Source organism: Mytilus trossulus, chromosome 8, assembly GCF_036588685.1.
Source record: "Mytilus trossulus isolate FHL-02 chromosome 8, PNRI_Mtr1.1.1.hap1, whole genome shotgun sequence".
In the NCBI taxonomy this organism is placed as follows: Eukaryota; Metazoa; Mollusca; class Bivalvia; order Mytilida; family Mytilidae; genus Mytilus; species Mytilus trossulus.
In genome coordinates, this window is record NC_086380.1 from 3,718,556 (window position 1) to 3,736,164 (window position 17,609).

The 17,609-nt window shown below is 32.1% G+C and overlaps 1 protein-coding gene across 1 annotated transcript; it reads left to right on the top strand.

The window, feature by feature from the left end:
- Positions 1-7,749: 7,749 nt before the first annotated feature.
- LOC134681525 (bifunctional 3'-5' exonuclease/ATP-dependent helicase WRN-like) lies at positions 7,750-16,751 on the top strand. The gene is made up of 4 exons (XM_063541165.1): positions 7,750-7,850; positions 11,981-12,821; positions 13,424-13,452; positions 16,261-16,751. Exons 2-4 carry the CDS (start codon positions 11,989-11,991, stop codon positions 16,749-16,751), a joined length of 1,353 nt encoding a protein of 450 aa, XP_063397235.1. The 5' UTR covers positions 7,750-7,850; positions 11,981-11,988.
- Positions 16,752-17,609: the final 858 nt, after the last annotated feature.

A 17,609-nucleotide genomic window follows, 5' to 3' on the forward strand; every position in this document is an offset into this window, starting at 1 on the left:
TCCCACTCTACTGTAAATAAATATGTTTAAACTAAACTACTATGTTGAGACAGAGTGTTCTCCCCTTTAAAGGCGTAATTTTTATTTTTTGTCAATAATTATTTTTTTATTCATACGAATTCTACTTAATGCTAAAGAATGATTTGTTATAACATTATTAATGCAAATAAATATTAATTTAACCTATGTCAAAGTTTTGACGGATTGTTTGCTCTTAGAATAAACAGAATTGAACATTTTATTTGAAATTGATTTATTAAATATATACATTACCAAAACATTCCCACGTTCATACATGTATTAAGTTTTGGGAAACTTTTCTTGCTATCTGCAAGAATTAGCAAATAAAATGTTAAAGTTATCAATTATATTGTACTGTTAAATCATTCATCCTATAGTTGGATGTGTGAAAAGTAAAAACACAAAAATACCGAACTCCGAGGAAAATTCAAAAAGGAAAATCAAAAATCAAAAGGCAAAATCAAAAGTCCAAACACATCAAACGAATGGGTAACAAGGTTCGGGCGAACCTTGAGTGTAACGAGTTGGAGGAGAGAAAGGCTTTTTATTTTTACTTTATGTGATTACATGCTTGTTATGAGCCCTATGATTAGGAAATAAAATATCTTATCTTATCTTATCTTATATGTGAGACTGATGAGTGGCGCTCAAAAAATGTAAAGCCAAAAAACCGTGTACAAAATTGAAAAGCATTGAGGACCCAAAATTCCAAAAAAAAAATGCCAAATATGGCTTAAGTTATCTATATAGGTATAGGAAGATGCATGTGGTATGAGTGTCAATGAGACAATTCTCCATCCAAATAACAATTTATATAAGTAAACAATTATAGGTCAAGGTATCATATGCCTGGAATAAGAAAATCCTTATATAAATAAAAGATAGTAGAACAAAATATAAAAAGATAGTAGAACCAAATATAAAAAGAATCTCCTAACGGTTGAAACAGTACCGCACTAAGTTCATTCTTAAATAAGTTTTATATAAAGACAAGAAAACTAGTTGAAATGTGTAAAACACTTAGTGTGGCCCTTATATATACGGTGCCATTTTGATTATTCCTGTTCCCATAATGCATTGGTATGCAGTGGCGTAGCTGGGTCATTTTTACGTGTACGCCCGAACCTTGGCGAATGATATGAGGGGTGCCAACCGCTCTATGTTAAAGCACCTGTTGGTAGAGGGTTCGGAAGGGACGAAGCCCCCGAAAGCTATCGAAAATGAGATACCGTAATGATTCCTTTCAGTAAAAATCATTGATAGCAACATACTTTTGAATCTAAATGGTTTGTTTGTTTTGGTTAAATCTTGTAATATGTCAAGTTGTCAACTTATTCATCGTGTTAAACTGGAAGCTAGCCTAATGGCCAGTCATTGGTTTTAGAGAAAACGTCCAAACCAATATTGCTTTTAAATAAGTTTAAATGGTGCCTTTTAATGAACACGAAAAAAATAATTTCTAAGAGGTGTAATATAAAAAAATTCTGAAACACCTAGGATTTCTGCCCACAAAAAGTGAATCAATTCATCGTTATTTAAAATAAAATCTAAAATTTTCTTTTGATATTTTTTTCTTGATCTGGAATATTTCACGACAATCTATGAATGTTTATAAATTGAGCATGTAAAACAATTAATTGCGTAAAGAAGAGTCCGGCTATCCGGCTGTGTATCAGAAAAGAACAGAAAAATGAACGAAAAAAATGCTTTCAAAATTTTAGCTTTAGACATAAGTAATAGAAAAAGCTCAGGAGCCTGTAGTTTTGAGGTTGTCTGTGTGTTGAATATTTGTTAATAGTTTTGTATAGTGTGTGCTTGTGTTGTGCTGTAGCACTACTGTCTATAGTATGGCGGCGGGCGCCCGTGAAACATGTTTAACCCGCTACGTTCTACTGATATGTATGTGCCATCTCCCAAGTCAGGAGCCTGTGATTGAGTGATTGTCATTTGTTGCTGTGTTTCATATTTGTTCGGTTTTCGTTCTTTATTTTATACATAAATTAGGCCGTTAGTCTTCACGTTTGAATTGCTTTACATTTGTCATTTCAGTGGGGGGGGGGGGGGGGGGGGGGGGGTGAGGGGTATATCTGATTATATGCGGCAAAGGTTTGACTGCCAGTCGAAAAAAAACCCCAAAATATGTTTTATGTTCCCAAGTCGCCAGTGAGTGATGATTTAGAATAGTTGGTGTATAAGAAAAGAGGATTTTTTGTATTAGCAAACCAAAGAGGGCACTATTTGAAATGGTTATTTGTGCTTTAATAAAGATTAAATAATAGTACTAGTAAGTGAAATTCAATGGATAATTTAAACTAACAGTTTTGTTATGTTACCATCGGCAGAGGACAATTGAGTTAATCCATATAATTAATACATGTTTATTATAAGACGACATGATATAGAACTGCACATGTTATAAACCCCAGTGTGTTATGTACAGATAAAGTCAATGAACTTTAAGCACGTGTAACTGTTATAAGAATAAGAATAAGAATATTTTATTTCCAATTAAAGGGCCCTATAAAGAGCTTTCATGACATTACATACAAGTACATATGATTAGACATAAATTAGAGACATATAATATAAGAAAACAACATTGTTTAGTACTATTAAAAAAATGCTATAAAAGGCCAGGACAGAACCAGACAATACATTTTAGATCTTTAAAATATACCATTTAAGATCATATACCACTCAAAATATGTATATTTGTGGCTAATTTGTATTCATTATTTTTGAACTTCTCCTTATCTCTAGATTTTTAGATAAATACTTTCCTAAACATTTATACACATTTAAATTTTCTTGTGTAAATAGCCATAAAAACTTTGAAAAATTGTCTAACGATTGAAAATTATTACAATTTAGAGATATTTCAGTAAAAAAATCATTTCTGTTATCAATATATAGTGGACATTCAGTTACAAAGTGTATCTCATCTTCAACTTTATTTAAAGTACAGTATAAACATTTTCTGAGTGTCCTATTCACATAAAGTTTGGCGTATCTATCAGTCTCAATCCTTAATGGATGAGCGCTTATTCTAATTTTACAGATTGATTGTCTTAATCTAAAATCTTTAAGATCCAAATATTTTTCAAAACAAAATAGAGTTTTAAAGGAAAAATAGGTAGTAAGTTTACCTTGATCTGATTGTAAAACTTTATTTCTATTTTCCTTCCAGAAATGGAGATAGTTTTTATATAGCTTATCTTTGATAAATTTTGGGAAAGAGTAGATACTGGTTTTTAAATTACATGTTTGTATGCCTAGCTTTTTTAAAATACAGTCTATACTTGAAAACCATGTATTCACTTTATTATTGTGAAGTTCTTTACTACATACATATGCATCATATAATAAAATGTTCTTAGTATTATTAAGTCGATGATAATATTTCAACATTGCTAATATAATATAAAAATACATTGGGTATCTCCCTAGTTCAGAAGTCACAGCAAGATTACTGGATTTCTTATTTACACCTAGAACATATTTCATAAATTTGATATGTGATTTTTCAGATGTATCATTCGAAAACACCTTTTCTAATATATATTGATCATTTTTCTAACATGCAGCTGAGTTTAAAGAAAACATACCCCAGACTTCACATCCATAGGTTAAAATTGGTTTACAGTGTGGTCATATAAATGAAGTAAAGTTGAAACACTAGGGTTTGACGATGACATACATTGTTGTAATTTAAAACATGCTTTCATAGACTTTTTGTACAGTTCATCTTTACATTGAAAAAATTTTCCACTGGGTATAAAAGTGATTCCCAAATATTTATAATTATATGTACAACCAATAGCTTTTTCACCTAGGTAAAAAGGGAGATTAAAATGTCTCCCTGTTTTATTAAAAATCATAACTTTTGTCTTGTTCTCATTTATATTTAAACACCATTTAGAACAGTAATTGTTAAGCATGGTTAACCTTTCTTGCAATCCCTCTGGTGAATCTGAGAGAATAACAACGTCATCAGCATACATTAAACAATCAACCCTTTGGTTATTAACATTAACAGGGTTAGCACAAGAAGAGAAGACATCAGGGAGATCATTAATAAAAAGTTTGAATAAATTGGGGCTTAAAACATCCCCTTGTCTCACTCCAATAAATGATCTAAATAAAGGAGTTGATTGATTGTCAATTTTGACACATAGCTTACTTTTATTATACATATCTTTAACTATAGCATAAAACTGACCTGCTATGTTGTGTTGAAGTAGTTTAAGTTGAATACCTGTATGAATAACAGAGTCGAATGTTTTTCTGAGATCAACAAAACATGCAAAAAGTTTACCATTTTTGCTATTAATACACTTGTCAATTAAAGTCTTAAGAACAAATATATGATCGGATGTTCTTGATTTTTTTGTAAATCCAATTTGGCATTTACTTATGATATCATGTTCTTCAAGAAAGTGGTCTAGTCTATTATTTAAAACACAATTAAATAATTTACCTATGCAGGTGTTAATAGCAATACCTCTATAATTTTCTGGTTTGCATGGATCACCAGACTTAAAAACCGGGGTTATATATGCTGATGACCATTGTAGAGGATAAAATCCTGTTGAAAATACAATATTATATAGTTTTTGTAACAATGGCACTAAAACTGATGAACCTGCCTTTAACATTTCTGCAGGAATACCATCTAAACCTGATGCTTTTCCATTTTTAAGTTTTCTCACAGAGTTTGAAATTTCTGTATTTGAGATTCTAAAATCTAATTTACAAAATTGTTTTACTTTCTCTAATTTTTCTACCTCAGACTTTATTTCATGTATTCTATTACTATGTAAATTTGATGGCTTATTGAGCTCTGAAAAATTTTCATGCCAATCCTCTGGCTTGGCTGAATCTAGAGTGTTATCATTTTTACGTTCTTTCAGTGAATTTATGAGTTTCCAATATTTCTTGGGATCCTGATCCCTTAACTGATCAAGCTGATCTAAAACTTGTTGCTTAAAATGTCTTTTCTTATATCTTCGCAATTTGGTATATTCTCTGTAACATTTAAAATATGATCATCTTATAATTGGATTAAAAGGATATTTAGAAAGTAATATAATGTCAATCAAGATAAGATAGGCGGAGTCTCTACAAACGTAAACATTGACCAGATGATATAGCAATATCATTACAAGTTTTTTATCTGAAGCTTTCAAATTCCGATCTAAGTCAGACAATAGTAACCCGGTTAGTTTGAAGGACAACTATACTGTCATTATTGAATGGCTAAGCCAATTATTTAATTAGTTAAAATGCAAACTGAATTCATTTTGGATTGTGCTCTTTCCTCTCTCCACAGTTGGCACAAATGCACGACCCTGTCATCACACATTTTAATGGACAACTATTTAGTTAAAAGCTATTATGATATGAACCAATTCACTGTTATATATTCATTTAAGAACAGAAACAAACACAATCAAAACCATAAATCCAGGGGCGCCGGGGTTCAGCCATTTTAAAAGGAGGGGGTCCTAACCCAAGACAAAAGGGGAGGTCTCCAACTACATGTCCCCATTCAAATGCTTTGATCCTCCAAAAAAGGGGGTTCCAACCCCTGTCCCCCTTCTGGATCCGCACCTGAAACCCAATATTAATCCATGCCTTTAGTGGGCAGATGAAAATGCAGAATTCATGCTGACTGTAGTGTTTATAAAACTATAATTCATCAGTGCCTTTTTGGTACATACTAAAAATACACATCGCTTTTTTCAATATTTCAAAATATTACTGTCCAAGTCAATTACAGAACAAAAATACGGTCGCGTAAAACAGGACCCATTAGAAAAATTAAACTCTGATAACATATGGATATGCGGCCATATTGGTCATAAAATTTTCACAAATCAAAAATCAAGAGGGGGGTCAGTGAAAAAACTTTGTGAATTATTGCAATCATACCACATTTCAGTTTTCTTTTTAAGGAATGACTGTAACATTTTTTCTGTCTATGAAGAAATACCATAATTTTTTTAGTGCACACTGGATAACGCGCGGAGTGGGTTATTTACCAGTGAGCACCACATTTTTTATGTTATTTCGAATAGACAGTTTCGTATAACTTAGTATAATTCTAAGTTTCATTTAAAACCGTGGAAAACCATGAAAAATACGAATAAGGTAAGGTGAACAATGAAATCCGCCTGAAGCCTTTGAATTAAAAATTATCACTGTAGCAAGTTACTTTGTTGAGAACTGAGTAACCTCCCCTGTAATTGCGTAGTTTTGTTTTTGATCTATAATAAATTTAATTCTATACAAATTATGTTTTATGTTTCAAATTGATTTAATATAACATTTTTTGTGCAAAAATATTTAAAAAAAATAAATTGTATAACAGGTTTTAGTAATTATTTGTTTTTATAAAGAATAGAATTAACCGTTTTAATAGAAATTGAACTATTAAGCCAGTATATCATTTAAACTGATGATATTAAAGTTCTTTAGAAGAAGACTTTGTATGTATTGGTTTTTGGCATTTAATCTTGCACTGAGGCAAGAATTCATAAATTAAAATGTTAAAGAAAGAAGTTCAAAAGTATCGGGTTGTTGTCTCTCCGCCACATTCCCCATTTGAATCACAAATTTATGTTGATGGGTATAGATATGCCATATGTTACCATTAAGTCAGTGTTTGTAAACTATTGTTCAATCAGTTGAATCATACTGATTAGATCTTTAAAATTATACTTTTGTCCATGATCTGATTAAAAAAATATACCGAACACCACAGTCTCAATACAAGCGAAATTCATTATAACTTTAGAATAGAATAGAATAGAATAGAATATTTTTATTTCCCAAATTACAAGGGCCCATAAAGGGCATAAAATCAGATACAATTGATTTACATAATTAGTAACAAAACAGCAATAATAGAGACATATACATATATAATTGGAATATAAGCATTGGTCAGAATCAAGCTAAAAACCACATATATATTTTACTACTATATATTGTAGCCTTTGTTTGATTTCTTACCTTTGTGTACCAATATTTAGAAAAATGGCAGTTCCGTTCGTGATCATGAAATATATGCTGTAGTGTTTTACTTTTTAACATTTACCAGACATGGATATAAAAATAAGAAGATGTGGTATCAATGACGATGTCTCCACCAGACACTAAATGATGAAGACGTTTTTACGGCCTTCAAACATGAGCAAAACACAAACAGCATTGCAAGTCATAACAAGCAGAGCAACGAACGACAACCATTAAGTGTCTGCCTCCTAACATAGGTAATACACATAGATAATCATTGTATCGTTCTGACTACAAATAGTTTTACAAGGTAGATGTAGCTTTTTGCTTGATTTGATATTTTTCGGAATCCAATGGTTTTATCCATTTGAATGCATTCAAAAAAATGCCCATTGACCCCCATTTTTTTTATAATTTTTTTTACATGTAAAATGATCATCATCTATAAAAGTTTTATAAAATTTTAATCATTTTGTAATAGTTAATGAGAACTTAATTAAACTTAAACTCCGCCCTTCGATGAGATGAGAATGAGAAAAAGCATCTCGTTCCAAAAAAACATAAATAATCTATAATTCTTAACAATCTATTCAAATCCTTGTTCTGACAAAAAAAATAAAGGTAATTTGAAAACCTACAGGTATTTGTTCGAACGCAACCTAAAATTATTTTCATATTGTAGTCTTATTTACGCTTTTAAATAGGCATGTTAACACTTTCATTTAAAGTTAAAATTTTACATTGAACAATTTTTTCGTCTGCAGGAAAAACTTTTACCAGTAAATAGCAGCCAAAATTATACTGAATCTCTGGTAAATTAATTTGTTTTTTGTGCTTTCAGGAACGTCTACAATGTTTGAAATATCTTGTAGAACATGACAACACTGTTTCTTGCTCTTCTAAGTTGTTGTTTTAATTTTTATCCTGTTTATTTGCATAGCCTTAGTATTGGTGGTTATTCCTGACCTGTTGTACTAGTTTTAAAGTAATACAAAGTGACGAATCAGGCAGCATATACTATGTATACATGATATTACATGTTGTACCTTACCTGTTACCTGTTACCTAGTCTTTATCTTCCTCCTCTAGCAGGAGCTTTGCTTCTATAGCGTAATTCTTATTTGCACCCTAACCCTTACACACGGGGCACTCATAAAATTGTACACTTTCTTGATTTGATGTTGCTGGTCTAAATAAGGATAAATTAGCCATCAAATCAGGTGCGATGATTGAATATTGTCTACCTCCTGAAGCCTTCCTAGCTTCATCTCTGGAATGCTTCAAGGAGCAGCTTCGGAGACTTCAGCTGTAAACAGAAACCACCTGATTTTATCAATTTTTAATTGCGCTTGTAAATACTGAGCACGCAGGTTGACGTTTGCACAGCAGTATCTGCGTTATGGATTTCCACTGCAGATCAATAGTATAGATGTAGATGTAGAGAGCTAAGGAAAAAGAAAGTACAAATGTAGATTGTATTGCAACATACATTGTACTTCAAACAAGAACTATCTTTAAAAAAGATATCCGACGGATTTAAATTTGAGTATATGTTTAAAACTATCATTGCGACGACCTTCAGAAGCACAATACACCTTATCGCTATGTAGTCCATTCCTGGAAAAACAGTCATTTATACCAACTTCCTGTTTAGGTCACGCGGGCCGAAAATGGAGGTCATCAGCAGTGAGCTGACGGAGGAAAAACTTTTGAAAGTGATCATCAAGAAACTCTGATAAAGTATGATTCACTTTTTTCGAAATTAAAATTGAAGTAAAAAAATATTTTGTTTGAAGTATTTAAGGTAGTTTAAACAGGTCTCATTAAAAAGTTTCATGCATAAAGAATTGTTTAAACAGGGTCCCAGATAGCTTCAACTGGATGAAAAAGTTGTGTACTTTTAGAACTTATCTGGAATGGAATAAATAGCGATTAGGTGTATGACCTTATGATGCAGGACCTCTTTAATAAAATCTCCATCTGAATGTAACTACAAGAAATTCTTTAATAAGTCTGGTTTATATACATTTGTATTAAGGCAATACTTTAAAAGAATATTGTGATGGACACCTAAAAATTTTATTTGTCACAAAATTCAATGCAAATAATAAGAAATTCTGTATTCTAAGAAACAAATATACATTTACTAGTCTTTAGTCTTTAGTAAGTGTCCCAAATGACACTGTAAACACTTGTGTACGTTTCCTCTTTTGTAGTTTCTTCACATATGTAATGTTCACTCATGTACTTAACTGAAATGGTGGCTGCTGCTTAAAAAATTTTTACTTACCGTAATTTTGATTTAGATTTATAGTGTTTTTTGCTGTATAGTGTTTTTGAATCTACCAGACTCCGTCAAATTTTTTTCCAGATGGCACAATATCTCATTTCGATTGTCTCTATTAATGTCTTCTTCATCGATTCCTAGTAAGGTGTCTAAATCCATGTGTATATTTCCTGTAATAAAGTAAATAGATGTTCTCATCCTCTCTCTAGCCTCCTCATAGTTAGAACATTGTAAAAGGTAGTGTTCTACAGTTTCTGGCTCTCCACAGGAACAGTTTTTGTCTGATGATGGTATGATTTTGGATTTATAATCATTTAGATCAGATCATCACAATAACCTGTTCTCAAACTAGTAATAATTGAAAACGACCATAAAAATGGATGGTAAATCTTTTGGTATTTTTTGACTGTTTACTGTTTACATTAAACTTAATTCATGGTTAACAAAGCTAGAAACTATTGGCAGTATAAGTAGTATCTTTCTGTTTACATTCACCAAAACCCAGGGGAGTTCTAAAAGTCGTGTACGTTCTTACAACAAAGTTTACATTAAAAATTATATAATTGTCCCAAATAAACAGCTGCCATGGATGCAAAGAGCTATTGGAGAAACAATTATTTTTAAAATATAAATCTTTGTAACATCTAGTTCAAATATTTATAGTTTTTCACTTGCTTTCCATCACAATATAATTTTCGAGACGTTTTTTCAAACACAACCAAATCACCCACCATGACAGCATTTTGTCCAATCACAGAAAGGATATTTAAGCATGTGTATTCTGTTGCCATATTTAAGCATCCTTAAGTTCAACATGTTCAAAGGGCACAAACCTAAACTATACCGACTATGTCGGAAAAACAATAGGATATACTACAGTATTGGTTGTTACCAGTAAAGCTTGTCAATATCTTAATTTTATTAACTAACTTGGTGGTAAGCATTGGCAGATCCAGGGGGTTCTGGGTGTTGGAACCCCCTTTTTTGGGGATGTTCAATGCATTTCAATGGGGACATGTGGTTAGAACACCCTCCCCCCCCCTTTTTTTGGTTGTGGGTTGGGGTGGGAACCCCCCTTTTTCAAATGGTAGTAAGTTAGCAAAAGAGGAGAAATGTAATGAACAAGATCTTCAGTACCATTGTATTTTGTATGCATGTTTTCCACCAACAAAGGATTCAAATGGGGTCTTTAATTGTAAATTGGTTACCAACATCTTTTAACACTGTCTTCATATATTATGATAATATATACTGAAAGCACAGCCTTCACAACTTTGTTGTCATGGTTAAATGAACTATTAATTAGAATTTACTATAAAATAACAAAGCAACTTTTACTGATTAGTCTGATGCTCATTTTTTAAAATTTTGAATAGATTTTATTGGACTGTATTTAAAATCCTTATAGGCCTGATAAAATTTTCAAGCCTGGGTAGGTTGACCTGAGATCAATTGTGAAGACTGGTGTCATGAACTCTGTATAACTAAAAAAAAAATCTTCAGCCATTGACAATACATATTCATCAGCGTTTTACTTTTCTGGAAAAAAAGTAACAATTCCGGAAAAAATAAATTATTACTTTTCCGCAAATAATTAAGGAATACCTATTGATCGAAAGCAAAGCTATAAAAAAAAAAATATGTATTAAGTTAAAGGTCATCATAACATGTAAGTAAAAAACATCATTAAAATGTATGAAAACATAAATATCTTGATATGAGTTCATAAGTCAATTCTTGCCAAATATTTGCAGCCAACACGTCGTACAAAGTCCACAGTAGCACATTTATCGTTTACAAATTTTGTATTTTGTTCAGGAAGGAAGTCCATCTTCTCCTTTTCATATTTCCGAACGGGTGCTTTTACAGTTAGAGTTCTCATCTTTATGTAAGATGTTCTCTTCAGTTTCAATAACACATTGACAAAGACAAATATGGTAGGATGACCAGTGTAAAACTGCTCGTTGAGGTAGGCACGAAAAGACTTGACACCATTCGTTGTTCTCTTTTCCTCGGGGTCAGGGGTGATGCCCTAATGGTTGGTAGAAATCTCAATTGCCATCTATATAATATTCCAATATATAATCGGCAGACCTCATGCATTTATCGTCAGATGGAGCATCGGCAATTAATTCAACAAAGCATTTTTCAATCATGTCAGTTGGCAAGTAAGCCAAACCAAAGATGAAGTTTAACTCATCCTTACCCGAGTCAGTAGTTATATCTAGTAAATTGTAGCTATACTGCATGAGATCAGAATATTTTCATTATTAAAATATAAAAAATAAATAATTTATCATATATGTACATTCAAATCTTTATAATTTACCAGGTAAATTTGCGGAAAAGTAATAAATACAAAATGCGGAAATGTATATATTTTTAAATTTGCGGAAACGTAGTATCTGGACTTTGAAAAATTAGCGGAAATGTAAAACGCCCATATTCATACTGAGAATCACCAAAAATAGTTTTTTATATCATTATTTAGAGTAACATACAAATGTAGCTAAGACCTTACTATTTTTTTTAAAGTTGACTCTTGGCTGAGACTTCTATAATACTCATTACTGTGTTATAGTACAAATGTAGTCGCAGCCTTCAGTAATTTCTTTTTGCCTAACAAATTCAATAAATTTACTCATTTTCTTCCAGACTGAAGAATGTCTAAGAAAAGACATCTACCTGATTGGATGGTCTTATGCAAGAGTAGGAAAATGGAGGAAATGCAAGAAGAAGTGAATCAGAAAAATGATGAAAAAGTGCAGAAAAGGAAGGAAGATATTATAAAACAGAAAAACGCAAAGTTTGATAAAGCATTACAATCTGCAAAACAAAAATTCAAAGAGGAAAAGAAAGAAGCAGCTTCACAAGTATTTGAACAGATTATGAATGAACAGACAAAAGAAATAAAATTTGAAGGAAAACTAATATATTCTTCCCATACAAATGATTGTAACATGTTGTGTGAAGACATTGAAATGGCCCTGTGTGATTCGACGGAGGCTTTTGTTGGATTTGATATGGAATGGCCAGTGTCCTATAAAGTAGGAAAAGAAGATAAAACAGCTCTGATACAGATATGTACAGCCCCAGATACTTGTTATTTGTTTCATATATCATGCATGGGTAGCATACCTTCAAATCTAAAAAGTTTGCTATTAAATAAACATATTAAAAAAGTGGGCGTGAACATTGAATCGGATATTTGGAAACTTGAACGAGATTATGACATACATGTTATAGATATCATAAAAAATAGCATGGATGACATTGGAGTGTTAGCTAATAAAATATTAGGCTGTAATGAACATTGGAGCTTAGAGGGTTTGGTCAAACATCTTTTTAATCACAAAATAAACAAGGATCCTATTTTGAGAAAAGGTGATTGGTCAAAATACCCTTTGTCAGAGGAACAAAAACTGTATGCAGCAACTGATGCTTATGTTTCTTATAAAGTATATGAAAAGTTGGTGAACAAGCAATCAAGTGATTTGTAAGCGCTAATTTATTGATCAAAAGTTCATAAATTCTACTCAAACTCATTATTGTTACTATATTTATTGATGGTAATACACATACATTGTGTCTATTGAGTATTAACCCTTTCCTCCATTGACACTTTGTTTTTTTGCATACTTGATTCACATAGGATTTTTCAATGAAATGCTAAACATATGCTTTAAAATATAAACAAATTGGGAAAAAAATATTTCATGTAATAAATTCAAGTCAGATATTCTTATAAATATCCTTCTCATATTGAATGCAAATTTTATAAAATCTGAAGCAGACACTTGGCAGTCAAAGCGTTTCAACTGAGGTACTACACAGGTTTCAAAAGGTGTCATTATGGAGTAAAGGGGGTGGCGTCAAAAGACATCACTATGGAGGAAAGGGTTGTGTAGTATTTTATATAGAATAGTAAAGGTTTTATTTTTTAACAAATTAATAATTCTTTTTATTTGTAAAAAGGGAGATAATTCAATGTTCGTATTGTGTTAATACTGTCAGATATAAATTATTGGTAAATATTTAAAGGGATGCTGTATGTAAGTTAAAGAATGTTACTGATTAGATTTTTATACATATCTCTAGGGAAAACATTATTATTGGTCTAAGAAGAGGTTAGTGGAAAGGGGTAGGGAAAAAAAAACTCGTAGCCTTTTTGTTGAATAAAATTGAGAATGGAAATGGGGAATGTGTCAAAGAGACAACAACCCCACAGAAGAGCAGACAAAAGCTGAAGGCCACTATGCAGTGAGAAATTCCTGCACTGGGAGTCGTGCTTCAGCTAGCCCATTAACAAAAAAGTATACTAGTTCAGTGATTATGGACTTTATACTAAACTCCGAAATATACACAAGAAACTAAAATTAAAAATCATACAAGTCTGACAAAGGCCAGAGCCTCCTCACTTGGGACAGGCGCAAAAATGTGGCGGGTTTTAATCTTCTTCTTTTTTCTAAATCTACTCTCCCCCTATACCTATAGTTAATGTAGAAAAAAACAAACACACAACAAATTCGCACAGACAATATTTTGACCCCTTGCTTTTTTATGTCATTTTGTTTTTGGCATACTTAAAAATGTTAAAAAGAGAGACAGAAGGAACAACAAAAACAAGTGTACAAGACTCATCGTAGAAAACTTACAACCTAGAATCATAAACAAAAAGAGGGGGTTATCAAAGGTGCCCTTTAATCATCTTGTTGCTTATGTAGCATATTTAAGGGGAAACAGGAGATCCTGCTCCACATGTGGTAACCATCCTGTTGCTCATTTAAGTACACATTTAAGTGATACGTCTATTTTGTTAAAAGTCGCATTCAAGGAAAAGAGGATGGGATTATAGAAATGATAATTTTTTGGAACATATCATACTTATTTAGTTCTTATTTGAATAATGGTCTTGAACTTTCAATAGATGCTGGTACATGTATTTGTTACACATCCAAGATGTAAATTGCAGAAAGTAGAACCTCCAAAAGACTATCAATAATCATCCCAATGCAATGGACCATAGTTGTAACTTATTGCTTAAAAGTAGCCATAAATGTCAACTGATCAGCACCAAATACAGAATTATTTTGTAATTATTATTTCTTTCTCTGATTAAATATGTTGTGATTCAGTATGTGAACATGTTTTTTTCTCCACTAGTTAATTTCCAAAGGGACAAGCGAGCTTATCTCATGATTCTCATCACTTGGTGTCTGTCGTCGGCATACATCTTCGTCTGTTAACTTTTATAAAAATCTTCTCCTCTGAAACTGCTGGGCAAAATACAACCAAACTTGGCCACAATTATCATTTGGGTATCTAGTTTAGAAATGTCTGATGACCCTGCTTGCCTTCCAAGATGGTCGCCATGGCTAAAAATAGAACATAGGGGTAAAATGTAGATTTTGGCTTGCATCTCAAAATCCAAAGCATTTAGAGATAATCTGACATTGGTTCATAGGTCAAGATCTATCTTCCTTGAAATTTCAGAAGTATCAGATAATTTGTTGTTAGGTTGCTGCCCTGGGCTAAATTGGTAATTTTAAGGCAATTTTGCTGTTTTTGGTTGTTATCTTGAAATTATTATACATAGCTCTAGAGATAAACTGTAAACAGCAATTCTGTTCAGCAAAGTAATATCTACAAATAAGTCATCATTAACAAAATGGTCAATTGTCCCCTTAAGAAGTCATTGCCCTTTAAAGTAAATTTTTAATAAATTTTCATAAAGTTTTGTATTCTTACAAAAATCTCCTCTGAAACTACTGAAACAAATATAACCAAACTTAGTCACAATCATCATTAGGGTATCTAGTTTTCAAAACGTGTCCTATGATCTTGCCCTTCTTTCAGAATGACTGCCATGGCTAAAAATAAGATTTTGGCTTATATCTCTGAAACTAAAGCATTTAAAGTAAATTTGACAATGGGTAAAAATGTTCATCAGGTTTAGATTTATCCGACCTGAAATTTTCTGATGGATCAAACAACCTGTTGTTTATAGGTCTCTGCCCCTGAATTGGAAATGTTAAGGAAAATTTGCAGTTTTTGGTAAGTATCTTAAATATTATTAAAGATAGAAATAAAATGTTAACAGCAAAAATGATCAGTAAAATAAGATCTACAAATAGGTCAACATGACAAAAATGGTCAATGGACCCCATAAGGAGATATTGCCTTTTAAAGATTATTTGTTAACAATTTTTATTAATTCTTCTGAAACTAGAGCCAAAGTATACGGTTGCATTAATTCATGTATGATCAGTGTATATAAAAATGTCAGGTTATCGACACAGGCTCATTGGAGGAGCCTGTAGCTGGAAAGTCAAATTAATCATTAAGTGTTTGGTTTCTCAAGAGGAATTTAAACATTCTCATTGAATTACTCCAAGTCAACACTAGCTTTTGTTTCCTTCAATAGGAGAGTACAATTTACATTATTTACGGTACAAAAAAAATCAACAGACGGATAATCTCCAAATATCTAAAGATATCCTACCCTTTATCCCTTCTCAATTAGGAAGAAAAACCCATGTGGTAAAAACAAGAAAATTCTAACAAAAGTGTCAGTTATGTGAGAAGGATCCTATAATCTCCTGGAAATGTTTAGAGTGTGACTTACTGATTTGAAGTGTATATAAGAACAACATTCATCATAAATTTAAACTTGCTAGGGAGCATAAGATTTTGGATAATAAGGATATCGGGAGGACATCACAACCCAACAAATCCCATTCAAAGATTGACATAACTGTTGTTGAAGAATATCAAAACAAAATAAAAGATGGTGTGCATTTCGGAACATTTGTGGAACTGGCCATTTCTCCTGATAATGACTTACTAATAGCTACCGATGAAGGACGAATATTTAAACAAATAAAAAGTGGAACAAAAAAATTGAAGACACTGTTTATAATGTGGATCCATATCAGCCATCATCTATTTATGTAACCAGAAAAATAGAGTTATTGTAGGAGCAGCTAGTAATGAAAAAGAAGAAGACAAGTTGAAGGGTGTGGTGATAGTAATGGACCAAGACGGGAATCATGAGAAGGTGTACGGTGAGGACCAGACAAAAGATATTTCGTTTACCTTACCGTGGAAAGTAACTGCAACTAACAATGCTAATATTTTTGTGATTGATAACAGTGGTCATGAAGTTGAAGGGAGAGTTGTAGTACTGGGACAGGAAGACATAATTAATACAGCCATCAACTCTGAAGATAAACATTTTGCACCAAGTTATTTTACAACAACTCCTGCTGACAATGTTGTAGTTTTTGACTCTGAAAACTGTTTTCTTCATGTTTTAAATTCCTCAGGAAACCTGATTACATATATCAGCACTAAAGACAAAGAAATAAAAGCCAAACTTTATAAATTGAACTTGGTTGATTGTAAATACCGAAAAACTTACTACTAAATATGCACTATTATAATCCAATGTAGATATATATTAACAAATAGACTAAAATTAACTTGGATTTCATTTTCACCATTAACACATATTCTTGATAATCTTTAATTAAGGTCCTTTAACAGTGGGCAGTTGAATTATTTCTTTTTCCCCATGTTGCAGCCTTTTATAGCTGACTATACAGTATGAATTTTTCTCACTGTTGCCTTTTCTTTGATGCATCTCAAAATACGAAAAAGAGAGGCGGGCGATACGATTACTAGAGGAACACTGTTTATAACAACCAAAACAAGTCTACAAAAATACAATATAGAAAACTAAACACCGAGCAACAGAAACACCATTAAAAACAGGAGGTAATCTTAGCTGCTCTGGAATGGTTAGCATGTGACATGTATCCTGTTTCTTGGGTGAGTAAAAGTTTTGGAGATGAGACTTAATTGGGACAAGGGAAAGAGGACTGAATTGTAGTAATAATACTTGCAATATATTATAGTCATTTAGTTCTCATCTGAGCCCACCAAGGTAAATCGATCTGGCAGACTGTCAATTAAAAATACTGGTACATATATCTGTAATCCAAGATGGAAATTGCACCAAGTAGAAGCTCGAAAAGCCTGTATCAATAACCTGGCCTTGAACGCTTAAAACTTTGCTCAGTGCTTGGAGCACAAAAATCATGCTCGAAGCACCAAATCCTGTATTTTGATTGGTTGATTCTCGAGTCTGAGTACAAAAATCTTGCTCGAAAGTTTTATGACCGTAAGGCCTGGGCTCTATGCCAATGTTTTGAACCCTAGTTGTGATTTGTTTCACACAAATGGCCATTAATATCAACTGAATAGCACCAAATGCAGAATATGT